Source organism: Lissotriton helveticus, chromosome 4_1 (genome assembly GCF_964261635.1).
Source record: "Lissotriton helveticus chromosome 4_1, aLisHel1.1, whole genome shotgun sequence".
Taxonomy (NCBI): Eukaryota; Metazoa; Chordata; class Amphibia; order Caudata; family Salamandridae; genus Lissotriton; species Lissotriton helveticus.
The window spans coordinates 986794395-986820147 of NC_136063.1; the positions used below are offsets into that span (position 1 = coordinate 986794395).

The 25753-nt window shown below is 40.2% G+C and overlaps 1 protein-coding gene across 1 annotated transcript in view; it reads left to right on the forward strand.

The window, feature by feature from the left end:
- MYO10 (myosin X) overlaps positions 1 to 25753 on the forward strand; it is a 519868-nt gene that overhangs the window by 280761 nt on the left and 213354 nt on the right. Inside the window, exons 10-15 of the mRNA XM_078687614.1 lie at positions 4327 to 4456; positions 6721 to 6839; positions 9215 to 9361; positions 14573 to 14673; positions 19806 to 19872; positions 22468 to 22560. Of these exons, the coding sequence (XP_078543740.1) occupies positions 4327 to 4456; positions 6721 to 6839; positions 9215 to 9361; positions 14573 to 14673; positions 19806 to 19872; positions 22468 to 22560 (657 nt within the window). The remainder of the gene's footprint in view (positions 1 to 4326; positions 4457 to 6720; positions 6840 to 9214; positions 9362 to 14572; positions 14674 to 19805; positions 19873 to 22467; positions 22561 to 25753) is intronic.

A 25753-nucleotide genomic window follows, 5' to 3' on the forward strand; every position in this document is an offset into this window, starting at 1 on the left:
TTTGCCATGGTTCATTTTTCTTTCACTCAAGTAATCTCTTTTTTCATTTACTATGGATCAGATGATTTCTCCATTTTAAAAAAACGTTGTCATTGAATGATGCATTTGCTATAGACTTAATGTTTAATATCAACACTAATAATAACACTATTGGTGTTGGTCAGTTATTAGTACATGCCTCTTTTCTACATTGTGTAGCATGGTTCTCATGGTTCTTTTGCAGCACCGAGTCAGTCAGTCAACGTTTCTTTATTCGGCCGACACCATAAAAGCATACAAAATAAAACTTACATCAACAGCAATTCCAGAGTTTGTGATACACCAATACACTGATCTAAAAATGAAATACTAACATATAAAACATAGCATCATAATATATGTCAGTCAACAAATATTAATCAACAGCAATTATAAATAAATACAACATATCAGTGCTTACCCAGTTTACATAATGGCAGAAGTACTGTAATGTTTCCTGATATACTAGGCTACTCTGATATAGTTTAAAACAACATGGCAAATCTCAAGGGACCCTAATTGTTGTTAAAATAGCTAAGAAATATGGTGCTGCTTAATATTAGCAGCTCGTAAATAGGGACAAAAAGTGCCTGCGTGGGATACTATAAGCTGTTCAAAAAAGAATGAAGTGACTGGTGCTTTGTTGCACTAAATTGTCCTAGGCAAGTAGGAAGGGTAGCACATCAAGTGCCCAGGAGAGGGAAGGCAAACAGGAAATGCACAATACCGAATTTAAAACGAGATAAAATCTATAATGAGATCAGTATATAAAAGGTAAATAAGGTCCTATACCCAAAGAAATACTAAGAACAAAATGTGTGACTACCGTCCGCATAGAGTGCGACTTTGAATTGCGCATCTTTAAGCTGCAGCTACAATAAAGATTTTTCAAGGAATCTTTAGCGACTGACTCTACTGGCTCTGGATTATAAAAAAAAGGCTGGGATACACATATTAATAAAAGTCTACTTCGAATACCTAAGCCATGGGATTTCAGCCCCATTATCTAGCAGTAAACTATCCCTGTGCATTGACCTAGAAAATCCTGTTTCAGGTTTTCACCAGATTTTATGTCACAAAGGCAAAGGAGCCACACTTATTTAATCCACTAGCTCATCCCGGTTTCGACATGACAAATCGTGAGACTTCTACTCTGTGGAACTTAGAGTAGCCAACAAAGGAAGCTATTCTCAGCCCTCTGGAGGGGTTCATAATTTGTATAACCCCCAAACTCCTGCCCTATGCAGACCAGCCACTATGAAGTTGTAGTCATTTCAAATTCACTAGATGTCCCCACTTTTATGCATCATCAAATTAGATGCTTAAGTAATTAAAATATCTTACCCTTTCAATCTTATATCCCTCCGCCCCCCCATCGAATGGAGTTTAGTTTTGACCTAAGTCTTGGCGGACCACACACCATGGTGAATGATTTGTTAGAGTTAACTGTTAGATCTAAATCTTCTGTGACCAAAGCAAAACCACCCAGCAGGATCTACAGCCCATTTGCTCTTCTGGCGATAAGAACGGTGTCATCTGCATTGATAAGCACTGGAAATGCATGTTTTCCTATTTGAGGCATATTCTTCCCTCTGTTGACAAGATAATCTTCCAAGCCACTTCTATATATAAGAAATAGAACGGGGGCCACAATATGTCCCTGGTGGACTCCTCGTGGCAAACTGATATGGGTATTACATTTGCCAACTGGGCTATACTGGACCTTAACTAAACTGTCCCAAAGCAATCTTCTGAGCAAATCCACCAGAGCTTCCTCAACCACTATGTTCTTCATCATAGTCCACAATTCAGCACGATTTACAGTTTCAAAAACACGGGCGAGGTCCATGTAGATGGCACTTCTCCTGGTATTCACATACTTCCCTAAAATAAGGGAGAGGTTAAGGCATTGCTTAACTGTTCCTGTACCATGGAGAAAGTCAAATTGATTATCAGATAAAATGTTCTTTTCTGCCCAAGTCTCCAATATGGATAGTACAACGTGACCCAACATTTTAGTGGTGGAATCTAGTAATTAAATTGGGCGATAACAAATTGGATGGTTTCTGTCCCCCTTTTTAAACATAAGGACTTTAACAGCCTCCTTCCAGGACTGTAAAACATGGCCCACAATGGTGGCCCGCAAGACATTTCTCACTAGTGGGCTCCTGAGAGTGATATTAATTCCAAAATGTGTCAATTTGTACACCATCAGGGCCCGTGCCTTCCCATGGGTGCTCTTATTATTATCTGTATTGACCTCCTCAATATCAATTGATTGGCTTAAGACCTACGCTGTAACAAAGTCCATACTGGGCCTACTTCCTCAACTAGTACATTGTGGTTCATACCGGTATCAATAACTCTACTAAAATGCGCACCCAAGAATCCGCAGTTACATGACAGACAAGCTTTGGCATTTCATGGTTTGAAAAAAAAGGACGATTCACTATGTCTCAAAATCTCTTGCTGCCCCTTGCACCACTGTTGCTTCAATATATTGCCATGCGTAACATCAGATCTCTTCTAAAGTTGATTTATAAATATATCTACCATGCTTTATATCGGCCTTGCCCCTGGGGATTGCCTTCAGTGCTGTTATTCGGGATTTATATGCAGCTCAACAAGCAGCATTAAACCACCTACAGTGGTGGGAAGCATTTGGAGGTTTATGCAATAACAGTATGCCGGGTTTACCAGGACACTAAGAACCAAAAACCTTAGGTTAGTACAGGGATTGATATCACAGGACAGACAAGCACTAAAAACAGACAAATTCTTTTTTTTAGTTCGGCCAAAAAGTGATTGGAATCAATATAATCCCACTTAATTAAAATTCCCTTACTATTAGTGAATTTAATTGGTCTCCCCTCTGGTAGCTCGTGATCATTTTTCTAATTTAAATTTATAACTAATGACAAAGGATTATAGTCAGTGACGCAATTGGTAGTCACGTCAAACTTTATAATCAAAGGGACAAACTACTGAAAATAAAGTAAAATCTGTGGTACTTCGAGAACTGGGCAATAATTCCATATCATGGGCAAGGACGATATTGTTTCAATGGAATATTAAAATCACTTAACCAGATGATTACGGGTTGCATTTTAGGATTCTTAACATACTTAGTAATAAAACCATCAAGTTGATCAATTACCTCACTAGACCTATAGTCAAAAATATTATAATAATTATTAAGAATAAAATTATGCAAACCTTTGCAGGAAAAACGTAAAATTATCCCAGGTACCGTAGAAGAAGTAAATTTAACTGAAACGAAAACTGCCAGCCCTCCTTTATATAGCCTGCTTGCGATGGTATAGCAGAATTACAGAAGGATTCGTAGCCATTGGTTTCGAAATTCTGTCACATCCATGTTTCCTGGCATCAGACTGAATAATACTCTGCAATAAAACCCAGGCAATCTTTATTTGATCATTTGTATCATGCACCTGCTATATTCCATGAAAGAATCTTGATACAACACGAATCAGAGTCTATTTTAGGAAACGGAAGGGGAACAAGACATGCACTGAAAGGCTGAGCCACTAGGATTGTCTTTGAAATTGAGATAGGCAGCAAGTATTCATTGGAGTCAGCGATTGAAAGTCAGTCAGTATCTGCTACAGTATGAAGCCGGGTAAATCGATTTCCTGTTTGAACAAGTATACAATGGGGGTCACTGAACACTGAGTGTGGGGAACAGGCTTGCATCAAGGGACATGGAGTGAGGCCAATAAAAAAAAAACAGAGGGCGAGTTTGAATTCTCTCAACATCAAGTCTTTTTTCCAGTGCCATGCATCTGCTTTTAAAATGACTGAAACCTGGTAAACCTGTTTTGCGTAAATAAAACAAAGATTTTTTTTAACCTAAAGAGCTTGTTACATTTTCTGAAAGCCACAATAAAAGAATTGAAAGGGTATTGATTTTTTTGTTTGTTTACTCTGTTAGTAATTGTCCCTGGTTCCGCCCTCTGAATCTACATTCAAAGAAGTCTGCTTTTGTGAAAGTGGAATAATAAAACACTCCTTTTGATGTGGTTATATTGTTATTGTAACTGCCTCTACCAGTTTGGATTACAGTGTCCTTTCTGTAATCCCAGATAAAAGGCCTCTTTAGAAAAAATTGTTTGACACACAAGTCAATTTTCCAAAATCTCTTCTCTTGGAAGACCCCAAGTGTCAAGATGACCAGCAATCGATGGCCTCAATGTTCTCTTACTGTTTAAAAATAAACAAGAAGTAAATATGTGGGAACTTGTAACCCGACAACATCTGCAGATGTAAAGCAATGCACTTTCCTTTCAGACTGCCATGGAAGTCATGAAGTTTGGACGTGAGGAAATGCGAGAGGTTCTCCGGCTGCTTGCTGGCATTTTGCACTTGGGGAACATCGAGTTCGCCACTGCGGGCGGAGCACAGGTCTCTTCTAAAACAGGTGAGCTGGAAGCTAGTCTTGTTCAAACTTTTGGAAATGTTTGCGGCGTGAACATCAAACTTCATTTTTATATACATTTTTATTATGTTTTTGATTAACCAAAACCATTGCATCATTACATATTTTGTTTAAGCTTGTCAATACAGTAAAACTATTTGCTGTTGACTATTTGAACACAATGTTTCCTAACTACAAACAAATAAAGGAAAAACTAGGAGGCGTCAGTAGTAATTAATCATATAGGCTTGTTTAAGTAGTAGTGTGCCATCATTTCCACACCATACGCTAGTGCTAATAGTAGTATACTATCAACAATATTAATTTGACCAAGCAAGCTTTCTGAGCGATAATGGTAGCAAGGTGGGAAACCGGGGAGCAATGGCTTAATATAACCTTAAAGCGCTCACTTGGCTAATGCCGAGTGTTCAAGATTTGTGTTTGCTGAGTTGCTTTAAGTAATAGGACCCATATTTTCGGTAGTGGTTTTAATCGTTCTTCCTGTATAAATTCTGCAGCATTGTGTTCCAATTAAATATTTGACGGTGGTCGCCATTTTATTTTGCTGTTTGGTGTACATTGCAAATCATTTTGTATTTATCTGTGCTCTCAGACGAAGTGAAAAGAAAGTGATTATTTATGTACTTAGAAGATTCTAAGAAAGCACTTGAGAGGAAATCTTTTAGTTGGCAAAAGATTATTGGTTGCAGTTTCATTCACGGAGCGATAACTGTTAATAGCCAGCAAACTAGATACAAAAATAGCGTAGTAATTGAGCTTTCAAGATCATGTATGCATTTTAAAGATGTAAGCATTGGTACTGGAGGTAGCATTTTAAATAAACTATTACTGCACCACCAAATTTAGTCTATTTCAACGTCCTAAGTGAAATGTTTTTAAGACGTTCAAATAGACCCTTACCCATGCAATATTGTAATGGAGTTGCCTTTTAAAACAGATCAAATGTGTGTGTTCCTCTGCTAATTTCTAAGGGTCCAATTCACAAAGAGTTATGCACACTTAAATGCAACATAGATGTATAGAAAAATAATGGTGTAGGCACTATTTCCAGATTAAATGTCTGTAGAGTTTGAATTATGATACCATTGGCAAACCGTGGATTTTAAATTTAAACAAAAGGAAAAATGATTTTTTTTGCAGCTCACTGCAACCTTTAGTGCAATATGGGTGTAAAATATGTTCAAGGCTAATTGTAGTGATTCTACCAACAATTTGCAATGCTGTCCGTCTTTTAGGAAGGCGAAGTGGGGTTAGATTTTTATGTGGGCACAGTCCCTCGGGCAAGAAACTTCAAATACATAATTTATGAATTGTATTGTTTTGCTTCTAAACCATTATTTATCATGGCTGAAGTTCTGACTTCCTCTGTCATGTAATCTACGCATAAGTTCAAGGAATGCAAAAAAGACTTCCGTGTAAGCAATCGATTTCTATTTGATATCCAAGGAATGTGAACAAAAATCTTCATCCCAAAATTCGCTGAAACTGCGTGACGTTATGCACTTATGGCACGGTTGGAAGCAAATAAACTACCTGTCTCTGAACCCCCAATTTTAATATTTTTGCTAAAGAAGTTAAAAATATGTTTTCAATGACAAATGAAGGACGGTGATTTAAGTAATGAAGAGTGAATGAGAATATTTGCCCCGTGATAGACTAACAGTAGCTCATGAAGAAAAAGAGTTGCCCAAGTAATGAAGTAGTTGAAACAAAATACAGAAATAATAACTTTCAAAGGTAGACATTGATGAGATTAAGGTATTGGTGTAGGCAACTTACAGTGTTTCATTATAAATGTATTATTATTTTTTGTTGAGAAGTATGGTCTAGAAAATGTTAGAAGAATGTGCTATTTTTTTTTTTTATCAGCTTTACGTTGCTATATTTTACTTTACTTTTTGTATTCTAAATGTGGGTATTTGCAAGCACGGAAAATTGAATAAATCATCCAAGTGCCACTACAATGAAAATATTCTTCAGAATGCTATTTTTAAATGTCAACTTCAATGATATTAGAATGCTTAGGAAATTAATCATTTCAGGATTACAACGTTTTTGTTAAGGTTATCCAAGGGATATATACAGATTTTTCTGGACCCTTAATCTGACATAATAAAACCGTATATTGCTATTCTTTTGGCTATAGTAAATAGTCAATGTAAATAAAAACTTCACAACATTCTTTGGGTTGACATCCATATTGCCAGGTTATATCCCAATGTATCTTTTTCTATGTCGCTCGCTAGCTTTAGGGAGAACGGCGGACCTGCTTGGGTTGGACGCGGAGCAGTTGACGGAAGTACTAACTCACAAGTCGATGATACTCAGGGGAGAAGAAATCTCAACACCTCTCAGCATTGAGCAAGTAAGGAACATAGAGGATTTCCTAATTAGAAGAAATGTGAAGGGCAGCTTGAAGAACACTGTGAAATGTACAGGATTCTCTGGCTCCCATTTCTGTGTTTATTATAACCTTAGAGACCGCTGCCATTAAAGGCCAGCTCCAGTGTTCAGCGAGGGCTTTTAACAAGGGAGTGGGCCTTTAATAGCCAGTAGATCCCACTTAGAAGGGCTCTAAGGCTATTACAACATTCCGCCCCTAGAGGTCAGAATGTTCTAATTAGTAAAAACAAACAACTCTTTGAGCCCGAGGAGGTTTAAACCCCTGGTCTCCGAGAGGCCTTTGTTTACAGCAACAGCTGTGAACAAAGCCAAACACTGGAATGTTGGAGCTCCCAGCTTCTACCAGCCATTAAAAGCCGGAGAACTCCATTGTTTTCAATAGAGCTCCGAACATTCCGATGTAATAATATCGCTTTCAGGCCTTCGACAATAGTTATGTCACTGTGTTGTTTTCAACAGATGCCCTAGCTACAGTCTTACAACCAATCAAGTGCATATATTGTTTTAATTTATTGCATTTATAAGCATACAGTCTCTCCTATATATCATGAGCTTCGCACTCCTTTTCCCCAGAGAAGTTCTCTACTAATAAAAATTGATGTCTCTGAACAGTATCACAGGGATGTGCTTGCCGCCAAAGAAATGTGAGCGATGCAAACAAAACCATTGGTGGATGCCAGGCAGCCGGGGCTACAATTTATCGGGATCCTTGGATGTTTAGTGGCAATAAGGTGGCAGCATTAGCCAGACACCTACCCCCATCCAGATAGAAGTAGAAATGTTGGGGCATTAAAGTACTAATATTTGTAGCACAATATTGCAATTTTTTTAGCAAAACAAGGACCCAAGACTCGAAGTCTTCCCCCACCCACCTACAAAATTGGACCCAGAGTGCCATAGATCTGCCTGCACCGAAGCTGCTTCCTCGGCGTGTCTTCTGGGATTGTGACTGGTTGTCGTAGCTCCAGCAGACATGCTGATTAACTCCTTTCGATGGAAGGAACGGTGGAGTAAAGCGAACATCCCCTTTCTCCTTCCCTCTAGGAATGTTTGCCCTGGCATTTGTGTATCAGTCTAAGACATACCTATGACTTAGATATCTGTGGCACCAAGGATGTCATCAGGTCTCAGGATGTAACCATGGGAACCAATAATGTTGCAGGGGGTCCAGTACCAGAATGCTTCAGGGAGCCAAGCAAAGGCATGGCAGGAAAGACAACATGCCCTAGGAGGGAGGGTAGTCAAAATTATCCCTAAATGCAGATTGGGCCTGGACGCTTTCAGATGCAGGAGTTGGTTAGGGCTCAGGTTGCTCATTGCCCATGGAGCCACATGACAGTGGCAACCTTGAGGGAAGCTCAAGCAGTCCGTTAAAGGAGGCCGAGATGGCTAAATAGTTTGGCGTAACCTGGACTAGGCAGCCCTTTTCTATGCTGTTTATGAAAGAGGATGCAGCTTGCGCGAGGCAAACAGCAGGCGACATGTTGGAGGCTTCTGGGTCAGTGACAGCAAACAGGGCTAATAAAAAAAGTTTTTTTTCAAATGGTAGGCATTTTTTTTAATGATTAGCTTTCAATAAAAGTGTTCAATTTTGTAAATCCCCAAACCCTGGAGTGTCTGATTGTCAGACAAAGAGGCAGCCTATTCGAAAGTTGTACTTAACAGAGACCTCTATGTATATGCAAAATAAAACATGTTTAGGGAGGAGACGATTTTAAAGCCATAAAGTCTGCCAGAGCTCCATTTTAAAACTTGGTCTTAAAAGACGAACATACGAATGGCCTGTGTGAAGCTGGGCCTTTTCAGAGCTTCTAGTAGGAGGACACAGCATGGATTTATTAACTATCCAAAATAATGCATCTTATAAGGAGGCAAACATTTTGAAGATGTGAGAGCTTGGCTGCCATGAGTTAACTGAATAGACAGCAACTACCTGTACAACTCTTAGGAGCCAGCCAAAAATATGACTGTTTCCATGAGTCCAAACATCTTTTTATTAAATTATATTCTTCGTCAGTTTTCTTTTTGTATTTCCCTTTAAATGTTAGCCCCAGCTTCCAGCTGGCCTGTGACTTACCATATAGGTGTTTTGTGGTGCTACAGGAAGAGGTGTTCAAGTTGTCGGTGTTGCTTTACTGGAAGAATATTGCTAGCCCATTACTAGGACAAGCACCCCATAACACCCATTTTCAGTCACGGTTGTCAGAAAGAAGCCAGCCCTGGGGTTTGCTTGGAGTCGGGAATGATGCCATGGTACTCTGTTACAAGTGCACCAGCATGTCACTTTGCATGCTGGCAACAACGATTTTCTCCTTTGTCTCGTTGTACTTCTTGCAGGCTGTGGACAGCAGGGATTCCGTAGCCATGGCACTTTACTCCCAGTGCTTTGCATGGGTTATCAAAAAAATTAACAGCAGGGTCCGAGGCAAAGACGACTTCAAGTCCATCGGCATCCTGGACATCTTCGGCTTTGAAAACTTCGAGGTGAGTTGCAACAGCATGGGTTTTCCATGTCATAAACAACAGAGATCAACATTTATTTCAAAAGCATCTTACTGCTTTTGCCTGAAAATTATTTTGATTGGTTTTTTTTAATGGGGACGATTTGCATAAATCCCATGGTGAAATATATCAAATCAAAACAATTTACTCTCTAGCAAATCATTCTAAATACGAGTATTAAGGCAAAGCCTACCTTTTTACTACGCCTTGTTTGGCAGGTCCATGCAGTCACACAAGCATATCCTCTACTGCCTGTAATTCTGAAATGAATTTTGCAACTTTGGAGAGGGATGGGGGCAGAGGTGGACAAAAGCTGGAGCCTGACATCTCTTCTGAAATATCAAGCATCTGAATAAGAGCCACAGCAACTCCCATTACACAGTAACTGCCTGAGCCCGCCTCATCAAGCCCAGTTAACCCAAGGAGATACACCAGCATCAAACAAACTAAAGACTGTTGTTTATATTATTCTTAACCATCATGCTGGAATTGAAATGAATAAATATTTGCCTTGAGTGCACGCCATTGTTCGGAAGCGGTTATTTGAAAGGACTGGATTTGAAGTGCATGGGCACAGCGTACCGGTGTGCTTGGTGGAAGCTACATGTTACACAGGGCGACCTCTATCCCTGCTTTGCACCGCAGTCATGGAGTCCCGGAGTTCATGGAGGAAGTGAACCTGAATATATATATTTATATATATATATATATATATATATATATATATATATATATATATTTATTTAATTACAGATTCCACCGGTACATTCTAGAAAGTCCTGTGGTCCTTAAACAAGATTTTTTTTTTTTAAATATGTAAAAGAATAATTCAAATGCACTGTACTACACCATATTTCACAAATAAAGTGCATTACAGTGTGTCATCAATTTTTAACTTATTTAATTATTCACAAAAAAGTCTAGAGTACCACAATAATACCTACAAATTACAGCACACATTTTTTTTAGAAAGCTTACATTTGTTAAAAAAAGAAAAATACACTGTATTACACTATTTGTCACAAATATAGAGTACTATAGTGTATTTTTAATTTCTTAATTTTTTTTGTATCTGTAACTACTGCAGTACTTTCTAAGTAATAGCACAGTACTCCGTAAACATGTTATACATTTAAAAATATAAATACATTTCTCTGCCTACTACCACTTTAGTAAAGTGGCAATTGGTAGGGAACAACACTTAGGCCTACTACTTACCTATATATAAGGCTCTAACCCAGAACACAGACAAAGTGTGGTGAAAACAACAAGGCTGTCTTTTAGTTATGGAAACGCCACTCTATGCCACTCCACTCTACTGTACAACACGCTACTCCAATGTACAACACTCCAGTCTCTGCCACTCCACTATACACTATTTAACTGTACGCTACACACTCCATGCCACTCCATTCTACGGTATTCCACTATATGCCACTCCACTTTACGCAACTCCACTCTAGATCACTCTACACCACTCCACTATATGCTATTCCACTCTACACCACCCAGTCAACGACACTCCACTCTATGCCTCTCCACTTTACGCCACTCCACCCTACGGTATTTCACTATATGCCACTCCATTCTAGGCCACCCTACTGTACGCCACCTTACTGTACGCCACTGAACTCTTTGGGATTCCACTTTATGCCGCTCCACTCTAAGCCACTCCACTCTACATCACTCAACTCTACGCCACTAAACTCTATGTCACTCAACTATATGCTATTCCACTTTACGCCACCTAGTCTACGGCACTCCACACTACGCCACCCTACTGTACGCCGATCCACTCTATGGGATTCGGCTGTATGTCACTCCACTCTACACCACTCCGAATATGTGTCGTTACTTAGCATACCAATACTTTGGATGCTTTTAGTACAAAGTTTTTACTTCGCAAATACTATTACTACACTAGTTTTTGATGCGCATGCTTTTAGTTCGCAACTGCTGAGAAATATAATTAAAATGTCATTAAAATGCTTTTTATTCTCAATAAAATATATCGCCTACATATACATTGCATTTTTTTCTTATTTTTTCTTATAAATTAATTGAAATAGTAACCTATCCCCTGAGACGGAATGCCAGGGAAATAGAGGTTTTGGGTGGGGGAGTGTACCCTACACTACACTAACATCACAACACTACCCTAAACCCTAAAACACTTCCCCCAGCATGACCCTGCCCCTGCCCTAAGTCCGTTCCCTATATTGAAAACACTACCCTGCACTACCCACCAACACTACCCTAAACCACTACCCTACACTAAAACAACAACACTATCCTAAAACCTAAAACACAACCCCCAGCACGACCCTGCCCCTACCCCTAGTCTGTTCGCTACACTGAAACACTACCCTGCATGACCCCCCAGCACTACCTTAAACCACTACCCTACACTACACAAACACCACCACACTACCCTAAACCCTAAAACACTACCCCCAGCATGACCCTGCCCCTACCCCCACTCCGATCCCTACACTGAAACACTACCCCACACAACCCTCTGACACTACCCTAAACCCTCAAACACTACCCAGCACGACCCTGCCCCTACCCCCAGTCCGGACCCTACACTAAAACACTACCTGCACGACCCACCTACACTACCCTAAACCCTAAAACACTACCCTACACTACACTAACACCACAACACTACCCTAAAGCCTACATTACCCCCAGCACGACACTGCCCCTACCCCATCTTTTCGCTACACTGAAACACTACCCTGCACAACCCCCCAACACTACCCTAAACCACTACCCTACACTACACAAACACCACAACACTATCCTAAACCCTAAAACACTACCCCAAGCATGACCCTGCCCCTAACCCCAGTCCGGTGCCTACACTGAAACACAACCCTGTTCGACCACCCGACACTACACTAAACCCAAATACACTACTCTACACTACAAAAACACAACTACACTACCCTAAAATCCAAAAGACTACCCCCTGCACGACCCTCCCCCTACCCTAAACTCTTAAAAACTACACAGCCCCTCTTACCTTTCTCTCCAAGCGTGGTTCCTCTCTTCTCCAGCTTTCTGCATATCCAGATATGCACGTATTCTTGAAAACGGTGAGTATGCAGAGGCAAACAAATCGCTCATGCCTACAACCGCCCTGGCTGCTTATAAACATAGAAATAAAAAAAGTCTGCTACTTCCATTGAAGGTAAAGTGGCTTTGGTACGGAGGCTTTTTTTTTTTTGTTACGGAGGTTTACTTTTGTGCCCTGCTTGATTTATTTTTGGGGAGAGGCTAACTGTAAATGACTGTAAATGTACTAATTTACAAATGAAAATGTACATTAAAATATAACCGTATATAACATTAAAAAACTACACATATTCTGTGTAATCACGTGCTCGTTCACTTAATCAACAACTCTCTTGCAAGGTCCCTTGGCTGTACCCCAACTTAACTGCTTCAAACACTAGAACTTTTTCACTTTTTCTGTGACATTCTCTCGCACTATAGTAAATGGCTCCAAGAAATCCCACGTGTGAATCCTCCACATAACATCTGTCTAATCAATCAATACCTAACTTCCTCCTCTCTTGTGATTTTATTAAAATGTGGCTGGGCAAGCATTACAATGCATGCGAAGGAACAACTTGCGTAGTAAAGGTTACGCATTGTTACGCTTGCTAACTAATGGTATGCGGTGTAATAGCCGCGTACTAATGGCTGTTCACCCACCACTGCACTCTACGCCACACCACTTTATGCTACTCCACTGTATGCCACTCCACTGTAAGCCACTCCACTGTGTGTCAATCCCACTTTACACACTCCACTGTACAGTATTCCACTGTGCACTGCTCCACTCCACGGCAATCCACTCTCGATCACTCCTCTGTACACCACCCACTCTGCTACTACACTTAACGACTCTCCACTCTATGCCACTCCACTCTATGCCACTCCACTGTACTCTATAACATGCAGCTCCACTCTATGCCACTCCCCTCTACGCTATTTTAGGCCACTTCACTCTGTGCCACTCCACAGTATGTCACTTCACTCTACGCCACTCTGTTTTACACCACTGCACTTTCCACTTTTCCACTCTACACCACACCACACCACGCTATGCCACTACACTTCACTCTTTACGCCACTCCACTCTACGCTATTCTACACTACGCCACTCTACTCTATGCCATTTTACTGTATGTCTATCCCCTCTGCTCCACCTTACTACAGTCGACAGTAAAACATTACACTCTACAACACTCTCCTTCATTGTACTCTATGACTAGGGCACTTTTCTATTAATACATAAAAAAACATTCAAATTCAATTAAAAAATAATGGTTAAAGCTTAATTAAAGCTAGGAAACCTATACAAACCAAAGTTAAACTACACAAACATTGTAAATTCTTAAGTTATATGTATACCTTAAATGTATAATTTACACACCACTTTCAAATTACTATAACTTGCGGACCTCCGTTCACACTGTTGGCAACTCTCTAGCCGCACAACATTAACTATAACTCACCACTCTACCACGCACATTGCTTCAATGTTTTATAAATGGTTTCATTACACATGTCATTAGTCTTTTCTTAGGAATGCTATAATTTTACTATCCATAAGTGATGTAATATGAAAGGGTATAAGCAGTGCATGGAGAAGGCACAAGTTATAGTTAATGTGGTGTGCCTAGCAACTTGCCAAAAGTGTGTATGGAGGTGCGCATTATAATAATTTTAAGGTGGTGAGTAAATTATTAATTTAAGGTATAACTATAGCTTAAACATTTCTAATGTTTGTGTAGTTTTAGTTGCATTTTTCTAATGTTTTTTGCAAAATGTAATCACAAGCCACGGGCCCAGTTTTCAAGAGCATGGAACAAAAAGCTCTACAGGCGGAAGTCATGACTGTGGCGTCATGGTCGCTCAGATGCCTTTAGTGCATAAACAAAAACCCAGCAATAACAGCATTCAGACTGACAGGTATGCCAGTGTGATAACGGGACCGGCTGGGAGCACCCAGCCATCATGAAGCCATGCGCGTCCTTCCATTAAAAGTTCAGGCCCAGACGCTTCCACTGGCTGAGCATGTAGTGGCTTCTGATTAACTCCGTTTTGAAGCATTCCAAAAATGTGTGTTTATGTTTTTATTCAATGGCTGCATTTGTTTATTAATGTCTTCCGTTGCAGGTAAATCGCTTTGAACAGTTCAACATCAACTATGCAAATGAAAAGCTCCAGGAATATTTCAATAAACATATATTTTCACTGGAGCAGCTAGAGTACAGTAGGTAAGAACTCCAGGCTCATTTATGTTCTCCCAACTAAGCAGTTAAAAAAGATATATATAATTAATATTCCACATACAGTAAGTGAATTGTTATGTTATGCTATTTTAACAGAGTGCAACACTCACTGAAGTGAGCACCTTAGCACTAAGCGAGTGCAGCTTATGCTGTTGCGGATTACAAACTGAACACTTGCCATCTAGTGTGGGATTTCGAATTTAATCACCTGGTTTTCCTTCGAAATATTTGTTTTATTTCCAGGAATATTTCATATGACTGATGACCAACCTCCCCACAACCTACCTACACCAACAACCATTCCACCTTAAATTCATTCAGCCATTGGGTTGGGCGCTGTTTTCCAGCGCTGCCTGTTGATGGCAGTGAAACGTCACGGAAATATTGAAAGATCAGATTGAGTGCAGATTGAGGACGCGTGAGTTATTAAATAGGGTTTTGAGGCTTGGTGTTAATTTTCATCCCGAAAGGCATAAGTAACAGCATAATCAAAGAGCATAAAATCATGGTTAACTTGCCAACGCATATGGCACCAATGTTCCTCTGTTTAGCCCTGACTCTTTTTCCTTTGACAGCCAGCAGCAGCCATTCACCCATGCACTGCTCCACTGGTGCATTGCTAATACAGCAGATTACTATCTCCCTTGACACCAGGGACTACTTAATCTTCTACATTTCTTAGCCTTAAGCACCCATTGTTAGACATGCAACATCCATCGTTGTCCTACACCAAGAGCAGTCAGAGCCACGAAGCACAGAACAGCAGTCATAGGGCTGTGAAGCAGCGTTGCAGAGTGCCATGCGCCAGTGCCACCACACTGCACTGATGCTTATATGGCATGCAGCATGAGGATCTGTGGTTGTCAGCAGTGGTGGCTGGCATGTATGGTGGGGGGGGGGGGGGTGGGGGGGGAACAAAAATAAAAGTGAAAAATAATCCCACTTATCTTGTATGCCTAACGTCCTCCTCTTCGCTCGGGGCTCCAGGCAGGCAGGCTCCTGGAAACTGCTGTAACCAATCCTGTTGCTGCTTTCATGCTGCATGAGAGCAGTGCTAGGATTGGAAGGAGCGGCCTCTCGCCCTGCTCTTGAGGGCACTTGAGCCCTATGCTGTCTCTAGCACAGCTGTCTGGGACATCTGGGTTAGAGAGGTTTAAACTGTGCATGTCTGGCTGACCGTCCTAAATGACATGCGCACTTTAAACCCAAGTGCCCTGCCTATCACTGCTTTCTGCTTCTGCCTGACTGGCACCAGCAGTAAGCAGAAATCCCTGCCCCTGTCCTGACGCTTAACTCTGGACTGGGTTTTGAAAAATAAAATAATCATTCATTACCATTTTATTTTTCTATCCCTGGGTCCTGGCCTGGGAGCATTTTTTTAATGGGGAGACGCTTCTCCACCTTAACGGAGGAGGTGTCCCTGGGTATCAGCTCAGGCAACAGTGTGCAAACAGTGAAGACTAGGTATGTGTTTCATTGCCTTTTGGCTTCCCCTGCTATTAAGAGCTTTATGGCTTATTGCAGTGAATGAAACTAAGACTTGAGATGAATAGCATCATCTCTTCTACCTGCAGGACCATTCTACCTGCAGGGCCCTTCTACCGCACACCCTTGAGACTGTCTTCCCCTTTAATAGCTCAAAGCAGCAGTTAGTCCCAGTGGGCGCCCCACTTCTACATAAGGAGACGAAACATGCTTCAGGGAGCCTTTTGCTGAAGCGACATCTGGCAAAGTGGCACAAACACCGCATGTTCATCACAAACCAGCTCTTTATTTAATCCAGGGCCATTGTTTTTCCTAATGCTTCCATTTCATTCATTTTCTCGTTAGTTTAGTAATCTAAAATGGGGTACATCCTTGCTTAGAGGATGCAAGCATGTATTTCACTATAAACAGTTAACCTGTTGGCACATGTATGATTGTGGTTCACACTGCACTCTCCTGCCATCTAGCGTGGTGTTTGGAGTACTGCAATTTGATTTACTTTTAAGTAATTTATTTCATTTTCAAGTGTGCATAGAATGACTTATGATCAAGCTCCCGAAACCGATGTACCTTGACACACTTGATACATTTTCCCACCATCTGGTTGTGAGCTGAGTTTGTGTGCTGCCCTCAAAAACTGTGTTATAAGTTGAAAAACGTCGCATCCAGGTTGTATCAGCACATTTTAAGTAATTTATTTCATTTTCAAGTGTGCATAGAATGACTTATGATCAAGCTCCCGAAACCGATGTACCTGGACACACTTGATACATTTCCCACCATCTGGTTGTGAGCTGAATTTGTGTGCTGCCTGCAAAAACTGTGTTATGAGTTGAAAAACGTTGCATCCAGGTTGTATCAGCACACATGGAATGAGGACACCATTGGAGCACCAATGGGAGACTAAAAGACAAAGCTTTTTACCATGGCATGTCAAATTTATCACCCAAAACTTAAAATTGTTTAAGAATGGCACATGAGGGGGATGTGGGTTCCTCTCTTAATTGCCATGTGAAAATAACACACTCGAATCGGCATTGAGTTTGTAATTTGTGCCTTCCATGAGGTCACAAAGAAAAGTCAATCTATTGGCTTTGCCAGTGATTCTTTTTTGCAACATCCGTTTGTCAGCTGCCTTGGCCACTCCCCTGTGCTGCCCGGACTATCAAGCTTTGGCAAACCAAGTTGTTTTGAAATTTTTCAGTGTGCGCATGCTTGATCGCACATTAGGCAAGTTCGAAACCTGTTGGCTTTGCCCATGCTTGTTGAGAGTGAATTAAGGAACTGTAAAACATTACTTTTAACAGCATAGTAAGCGGCTTGTTGAGTTTTAAGGAAAGATTTATAACTTGATATTATTTAATAAAACCTTATCGGCTCCTTTTTATTATTCTAGCAAGGCCATTTGCCTTTTAGTTTTTGGTTGTCCCAAATGTGTAACATAAAGGCCATGTTGCATTTGGTGGCCAGTGTTGTTGGGCAGCCACTTTAACTGTGTTGCTTTTATTGCTACCGCCTCTCTTATCTAGTTTCCTACTGGAATCCATGGATGTCACACATTTGTGTAATTTTATTTCATCTTTCTTTTAATGCAGACCAAAAATCCAATCATTTTGTTTGTCTTTATGTGGCTGTCCCTGCAGTTTACATTTTGCAGTGTTAAATCTCCATCTCTTATAGAGTGCCTAGGTTACCCATTTCGTACCAGAGATGCAGCACGCAAAGTAATGATGGGATGCCATTTTTGGAAGCGTGGTTCAAGGTTATTGGTATCGCTGCATGGTCTTTGCAAAGGTTTAGAACAAGGATTGATGTAGTCTTGGAGCACTCTTGCTGTCTTCAGTTAGTCACAGGCTGAAGCATGCCATTGTGGTCATGGAGAGTTTATGTTTGAACATTGTTGGCGTTGTATGTTGCATGCTCGGAGATATCTACACAGATGCTGCACGTAGGATGCTGGTATCATGGAAAGTGTGTGGTGGTTTGAGACACTTTCATGGAGGTATTTGCAGCTTTAACTTGCTCAGGCTGTCGCATGTTTGTTGATTCCTCTTCAGAGGCTCAGCATTGCTTTGCGACCTTGATGTCCCTAAGATTAGTCATGAGTCGTGAGTCTACCCAAAGTCAGGACACAGAAAACAGGCAGGATGAGGGCAAGCGCTTTCAGACTTTCTTCGGATCCATGCATGCTTCAGAGAGAAATTACTCAACCGTTATGGAGTCAAAGAGCTATCTGTCAGCGAAAATTACGTTTCTGGCAGCCATAATTTTCATCTTGCCAAAGGAAGTCGAGTCACAATGCCAACTGGAAGCCTAGACTCATTTTGTGTTGAGGTTTCTGGGAAAGGTTGGATGTTCACCTAGTGTTGGAAATACTGGTGATGTGGGGGCTGAGGGAGGGTTGTTGTCACTCTCCAAGTCTTGCTTTACTCTTTTTTGCCAGTTGTGAAATTGAAATAAGTCCCTAACTTCCTAAAATGAAGTGAAATGTGCTTTGGTGGTATGCTGGTGTGTGTGTGTGTGGGGGGGGGGGGCTGAGGAGTGTTAATCAGGCCAATAAATGCAGAGTGATCAATTAGGTTGTATATGCGCTCTGGAATTGAATTCCTCATTGAATCGAGAATGAGAAGCCCCCAGGTGGATGTCATGATGTCCATTCATAATGTTTATTGTGATAAAAAATCTGTATTTTACTGATTTTTGTCCGTTTACATTGGGGTCTTATTGTAGCGATGGTTCAATTAGTGAGGAATAGCAATTTGAAAGAGATCTACCTTCCAACCACGAATCAGCGCAATGGTTACGTGGCCTTTGCAACGTACTTCTATAGGCATTCTGGCAGGATTAGTCTTGATGCAGCATTGTGGCTTCTCCGTTACCTGTGAATAAAGGAGGCAGGAGCTCTTATGCTGAATCCAAGACGTAGTCCAGCATGGCTCGAACAAGAGTAATCAGTGCCCGAACACAGCGAGGGGATTCATGCAAAGGAAAAATCCTTGCTCATGCATAGGAAGCAATGATTTTACTACTGTGTCTACCTTTGAATCCAACAAGACCATAGCATCCACAGTGACTTTTGAGGTGATTTTTGCCAATGGACTGCCACTCTGCAGTGGCCATTATAAGGTAACCTGCAGTGTGTTCTCCTCTCCCACAGGTCAAGATTTACACACTGGTTGTATTGAGTTTGATGTAGTTCTTCTCATCCTGTTATTCACAGCCATCAAGCAAGGTTCTAGAGAGCAGCTATTCCTCTCTGAGGATTTCTTGAGACATACTAAAATATTTGCAGTTTGAGCTAAAGAGAAGGGAGAGAATGTATGGAAGGTGTATATGTCAAGCCAAATAATAAACTTCAGAGTCTTCTAGAGAAAGGCTTAGGTGTGTCAGCTGCTCTTGGAGCGCACAAAACAATATTTATTAAAAGCTAGTTAAATTGTTCTGGTGGGCCTCACCTTTTGTTGTACCTTTGTAATTTCCAGCTCATATCTGCTAATCCATTTCTGTCCCTTTTGTAGCACCGTCAATGTAAAGTGGCGTTTTTACACAATACACGTATTGTACTTGTATTCTATGTACTCATTTATCGATGTATATAAATGCAATAACGTATATTTTTTTACCATTTCTAGAGAAGGGCTGGTGTGGAAAGACATTCAGTGGACCGATAACAGCGAGTGTTTGGACCTCATTGAAAAGGTAAAACATGATAGCTTTCTTCCATAGTCGAGAGTGTATATGTACATGTCTTTCCATGTAGTAAGTAACCAGTGCGGGAAGATAGCGGAGTAGTGCTCTTAAAAATGCCTTAGAATGCACCTGAAGCTATAATTCTTAGACTGCTTACTCTGTTCCCGTTGTTTTTAACTTATATATCATTAAGTAACTGTACATTGTATGCTTGATACTACGCACCATAATTATTTATCGATAATTTTTCCTTATTTTGTGTAATTAACTCGATTGACAGTAAGCAACTTTTTGTGTTGTCCTACCCTTGTCGTTTATTGTAGGATACTTTCTTTATTTTCAGCCCAATAGGCAACCAGCATTTCCAAATATGTATCCATTAATTTTATGTTTTGTGTATATTGATCACTATTCACAACATTTTGATCAGAAATACCGTATGTTTCCCTCTTTCGAGAACTGCACTGTAGACTTTCTCAAGGCCTTTTTTTTATGTTAGTGGATAACAGTGTTTAGTGTTGCGGTGAGTCCATAATTATCTCCAGGCCAGGCTGTTCAGTATTCTTGTTGGTGTTAAATCAGTGGCATTTTACTTGAGAAAGAAAACATTATGCCCAAAATAGGGATTTTACAGCCGGAAGTACCCATAAAAGTCTTTGATGGTTCACATTTTTATTCTAAAACATATGCACTCACTCACCCATTGAACTAAAATGTTATGATTTTCGCGGAAGATGGTACTTGTACAAAGAACGTCACTAGATGGCAGTAAAACAACAGACCATTAACGACTGAATATATGGGTCCTTATTATAGAAACGTTGCACTAGTGGCATAAGAACAGGGCAAGTTAATTTACACTTGTTTCTGCTTTTGTAGTATAGACTGCAGCAAATACTACGTGTTTTTTCAGTACGGTGAACATGGATTGTGAAACCACATAAAGTACATATACCTTTCCTAAACCATGTGAAATGAATAATAGACATTTTAACAAAGAAATCCTAGCCCTAAGTACAGTTGTTTATTACAGCAAACACTATACGTGCTACCTCTGTAAATAAAATTGAAATAAACCGACTTGATGCCAAATACAATCAAATCTCTGACATTCAGTGAGTGCATAAAATGTATTTTTTTGCTTCTTCTTCTCCACACATAGCAAAAGTAATTTAAAATCAATGTGTTCTCTCAATGGTGGCATTTCCCAGGGTTGATGGGGAGGGTGGTACATAAAAAAAAAGAATTAATTAAAAGCGCTTACCTTCAAACTTGACGGTCTCCTCGATGGTCTTCTCTACTCGACACAGGCAGGCAGGCAGGCTTCAAACTTGAAGTCAATCCTGGCGCTCCTTTCACTATTATGAGAGCAGTGCCAGGATTGGTAGGAGCGGCCTCTATCAGCGCTCGGAAGAGCACTGGAGGCTTTTGCTTTCTCTAACCCAGACAGCTGGGTTAAAGAGGTTTAAAGTGTGCATGTGTGGCTGGCCATCGCAAGTCGGCCTGCCAAAATGGCATGCGCACTTTAAACTTAAATTGCCCTGCCCTCTTTGCGGCTGCCAGTCAGCAGCAGCCCTGCCCCCGTCCTGATGCTCAGTTCGGGATGGGGTGACAAAAAGCAAAATGGTAATATATTAACTTCATTAACATTTAATTTTTAGTCTCTAGGGGTATTTCAGTGGGGTGACGCTCATCCGCTCAAACAGAGAAGCTGCACCTGTGTGCTATATTTGTCCCAGTTACACAAGTGGCAGACATTGAGTAAATACATTCCTTTTGAGTTGTATTCTTTTGTTAACCATTGAAAGGCTTCTGTAATATGGTCTCTGATAGCATTATCTAAGTCAGAAAAAGAATATCAGTTCATTGGGAAATTGATGTGTGAGGGGGAAGGTGGTGTCAATGTATGTGTTTTTGGAAGCAGAATGATCTACATCGTGCACAAACCTACAAAACAAGAAAGTAGCTAAGCCACCAGGTCTGTCTTTAATGTTCAAATGCATGCAAATAGCATGTGGGCATGTCTCTTGTCCCACTTATTACCACATTAAAGACAGACTTATTGACTTTGAAAATGCTTGTTTTAGTTAAAGCAGCTTGATTATGTGCCCTAACACCGAGTGTGTGTGTGTGTATGAACATACAGGTATAAATGTGTCTTGCACAAAATTCCGTCCTTAAAGTTTAAAAGAAAGCCTGCTGCAATGAAAAAACAATACAAATAAAGGCTTGCTTTCTATATGCAGATAAATATGTGATAAAGAATTTAATGTGCAGTCATTCAGTGCGCTTTTGAGATGTAAAACTGCCCCTCATGCACTTAAATGCCAGCACTCCTTAGTAGGTGGAATGATACATCTAACAACTAATAATATGAGGTAAGAAAGAAAAGATTCTCTGGGTGGAGCCAAAGCCCACTCTATATAAGGAATTGACAACACTAGGCCCTGCAGGCAGCTGCACTGCAAAGCCAGATATAAAATAGAAAAAGGATTGTTGTTTCTCAGTAAAACCTGCTAATGAAACATAGGGGCAATTCTAAGATAAAACGTTGGCATGACATACTAGTACTTGACATATTGCTTTTTTGTTCTTTAAACTCAGAAACTTGGCCTGCTTGCACTCATCAATGAAGAAAGTCACTTCCCCCGCGCTACAGATAACACGTTGTTGGAGAAATTACACAATCAACATGCTGTGAGTTATTCCAGATCATAGGTTTTAAAGTGGAATGTAAAGTTATTTTATTTGAAAATCTAAATGTGACTTTACAAGCCTCCGTTTTGTGTATTCTTGGGATTCGTTTTTACAAGAAAGTCAAGTGATATTAATTATTTGTTCGGTAAGAAGTTCTTGTAAACATAGTAATTCATACTTAGGACCTGATGGTCAAAAAACACACCTACATATTGGTAATAATACACAAAAGTATCATCTTGCAGATATTCATTCATCAAATCAAAATCTTTTGACAGTTAATCCTGCAGATGGAAATAACGGTTGTTGAAATAAGCCATTAAGGAGGATTTTGCGTATTTGTAATTTTTATATTGTGGTTAGGAACATATGAGTTGGGGAAGAGATAACTGTTGGGAATGGGTGAATGCCTCAAAAATCAGTACTTTAAAAAAAAAAATTGTTATTGATTTTACAATATACAGCACAGCATATGTCATTTACAATTAAAAAAATGAGGAATAATCAGACCAAATTTGCAGAGCAACATTGCATCGTAGAAATTTTTTACAAAGATGAGATTGTAGCCAAATAATTTCTTTTATATAAGGAAATCAGCAAATACTGGAAAAAGAAAACAGAATTACCTACAAAAAAACAATAGATAAGACAGTTCGAATAAGGAAATTTGTTGCGAAGTTATTCCCCAACTACAAAATGTCTGTCAGCCATTTTAATACATAAACTTATGGGCCAATATGCGACAGTGCTTCCTTCCAAGTGTAAATAGGGGCCCATATTTGCCTACCAAGTAATTTTGCTTTCTTGCCCTTCCTTTCATATATTCCCCCCTCGAGATTGAATACTGAGAGGAGCCGAGCAAGCCACAGCTGAAATGTAGGGGCAGCTTGATCAAGCCATCCTGCAGCTACACAGATCCGTAGTACTGCCAATGCCAAAAAGAGAAACCGGAAGGGCACAATTTGCCCCTGGCTACTATCAACCCCAAGAAGCATTAAAGCTGGTGTTAACTTAACTTTTATACCCAGGGTAGATTCAAGGAAACCCGTAACAGAAGATTTTAGTAAATCCAGACGAGAGCAAGTGGAAAACATATGAATAAGATCCGCATTAGCAGAGTTACAGCGTGGGCAACTAATGCCCTCCTGCCCTCCCCATTGTGCAATTTTTGCCGGAGTATAATATAAAGAAAAGACTGTTTTGTAATGCTGAGCCTGAAGCCCGATGGAGCATAAAACTGTCCGTCCCAGTTCTAGAGATTGGGTAAAGTCATCCAAATCCGTACTCAGCCTAGCTTCCCATTTTTTTCCATGCTTTTCTAATTCGTCTGATTTGGTAGCCATTAATTCGGCATAAATTCCTTTAATAGAGCAACCATCCCCATTTCTTATTACATCCATAGCTTTCACCTTATTAAATCAACTAGCACCACCAACTTTTTTACTCAGAAAGCTCCTAATTTGGAGATATTTAAAGAAATATCGAGTATCAATACCGAATTTGTCCTGAATATCCTTAAAATGGGAGAAGCCATCTGAGCACAATATATCCCCAACTTTCCAGAAGCCCCGCTCGGCCCATTCTGCCATAATGTAATCCAAGACAATTTCTGGCATCGTAGGGTTACCATATAGTTGGGTATAAAAATTCAACCTCCCAAGACCTGTCTTCTTCTTAAAGACAGCCCAGATTTTATAGGCTGCCTGCATAGTCTTAAATTTAGTTCTCTTGTAATAGCTGGGCTCGCTAAATTTCAAGAAACAGTTTACTGCATCCTCACCCACCAATAACCTATATGTATAGGAGACTAAGCTTCACTAGCAGGATCCTCCGGTCTGCCACCCAACAACCCGCACATATATTGGAAAGCTGCCGCCGAATAATAAAATTTAAAGTCTGGGACTGCCCAGCCCCCTCTATCTAGAGGCAAGGTCATAAAACGTAAAGCCCGCCTTGTTTTACCAGGCCCAGATATAAATCGATTAACCATATTATCCAGCACGGTAAGCCACTTCTTCCCAAAATTCTAGAGAAAGTGCCCTAAACAAATACAGTATTTTTGGTAAAAATACCATTTTGATCACATTGCAGCGGCCTACCAAAAATCAGTACTTTATAAGTAGTGACAAAAATTCTTTTTTTACAACAAAATGTATTTGAAAAGACGTCATGCAGACAATAGATACAGATTTGAACAGGGAATAATAGATACAGCAGCGCAAAAAGACCAAAAACAACAAGGATGGAAATACAATAGTTACGTTTTCCCCACTCTTATACATTTATTTATGAAAAAAGAAATTGCAAATGTGCAGAAAACCTGTGGTTAGTCAGTTGTAATTCGACAATGGCATACAACCAAGTGGCGATCAATCAGCCAAACTTGTTTATGATTCTGACACCCTTTTTCCCCCATAACCTGAGGATTTCTATCTCCATCTTGTATATTGGACCCAATAATGCCATCCTGTGATATATTGTAGAGGGTATCGACATAGCCCCAATCTCTCGCTATACACATTTGCGCCGTAACATCAGCAATCTGAACAATCATGGAAATATGTCTGTCGACACCTCGCTTATGCCCCAACATAATATCCCTAGTATTCATTTGCAAATTGCATTTTAGTAGCTGGGAGAGAAAGCAAGCAATGCTGTCTCAAATGAAGTAAGATGTGGACAGCTGGCAAAGTGAACGATATCTGCATCAGGTACATCAAGGGCAGCTTTTCCTACATGCATTCCCCCCCAATTCACCTTTCCATTTGAATGTATTCTCCGGGTATATCATAACATGCATAGGGTTTTAAATTGTTAGTGTTTCAAGCTCACCGAGGTATCAGACTCCTGACTTCCACTCCTATTTTAAGACTCTATTTGCTAGCAAATTGGCAAAGAACGTCCACTTCATGCTCGGTAAATATAAGATAGAGTTCATGAATAGTTAATTTACAATCTCATTATATAAATATGAAAGAAGCTTGGAGTATTTGTAAATGATTTCACAAGGAACATTATATTTGAAATAATCACGTCTGGAGATACTTAAAGAAAGTCTTGCATTGCAGGTCAAATGCAGTTTGCAGATCAGAAAAAGAGTGAAATCCTTGAACATTAAATAATTGATCAGTCATTCTAAGACCTCTGGCAGACCATGACTTGGCAACTGGGTCATGAAAAATTGTTGGTAAAG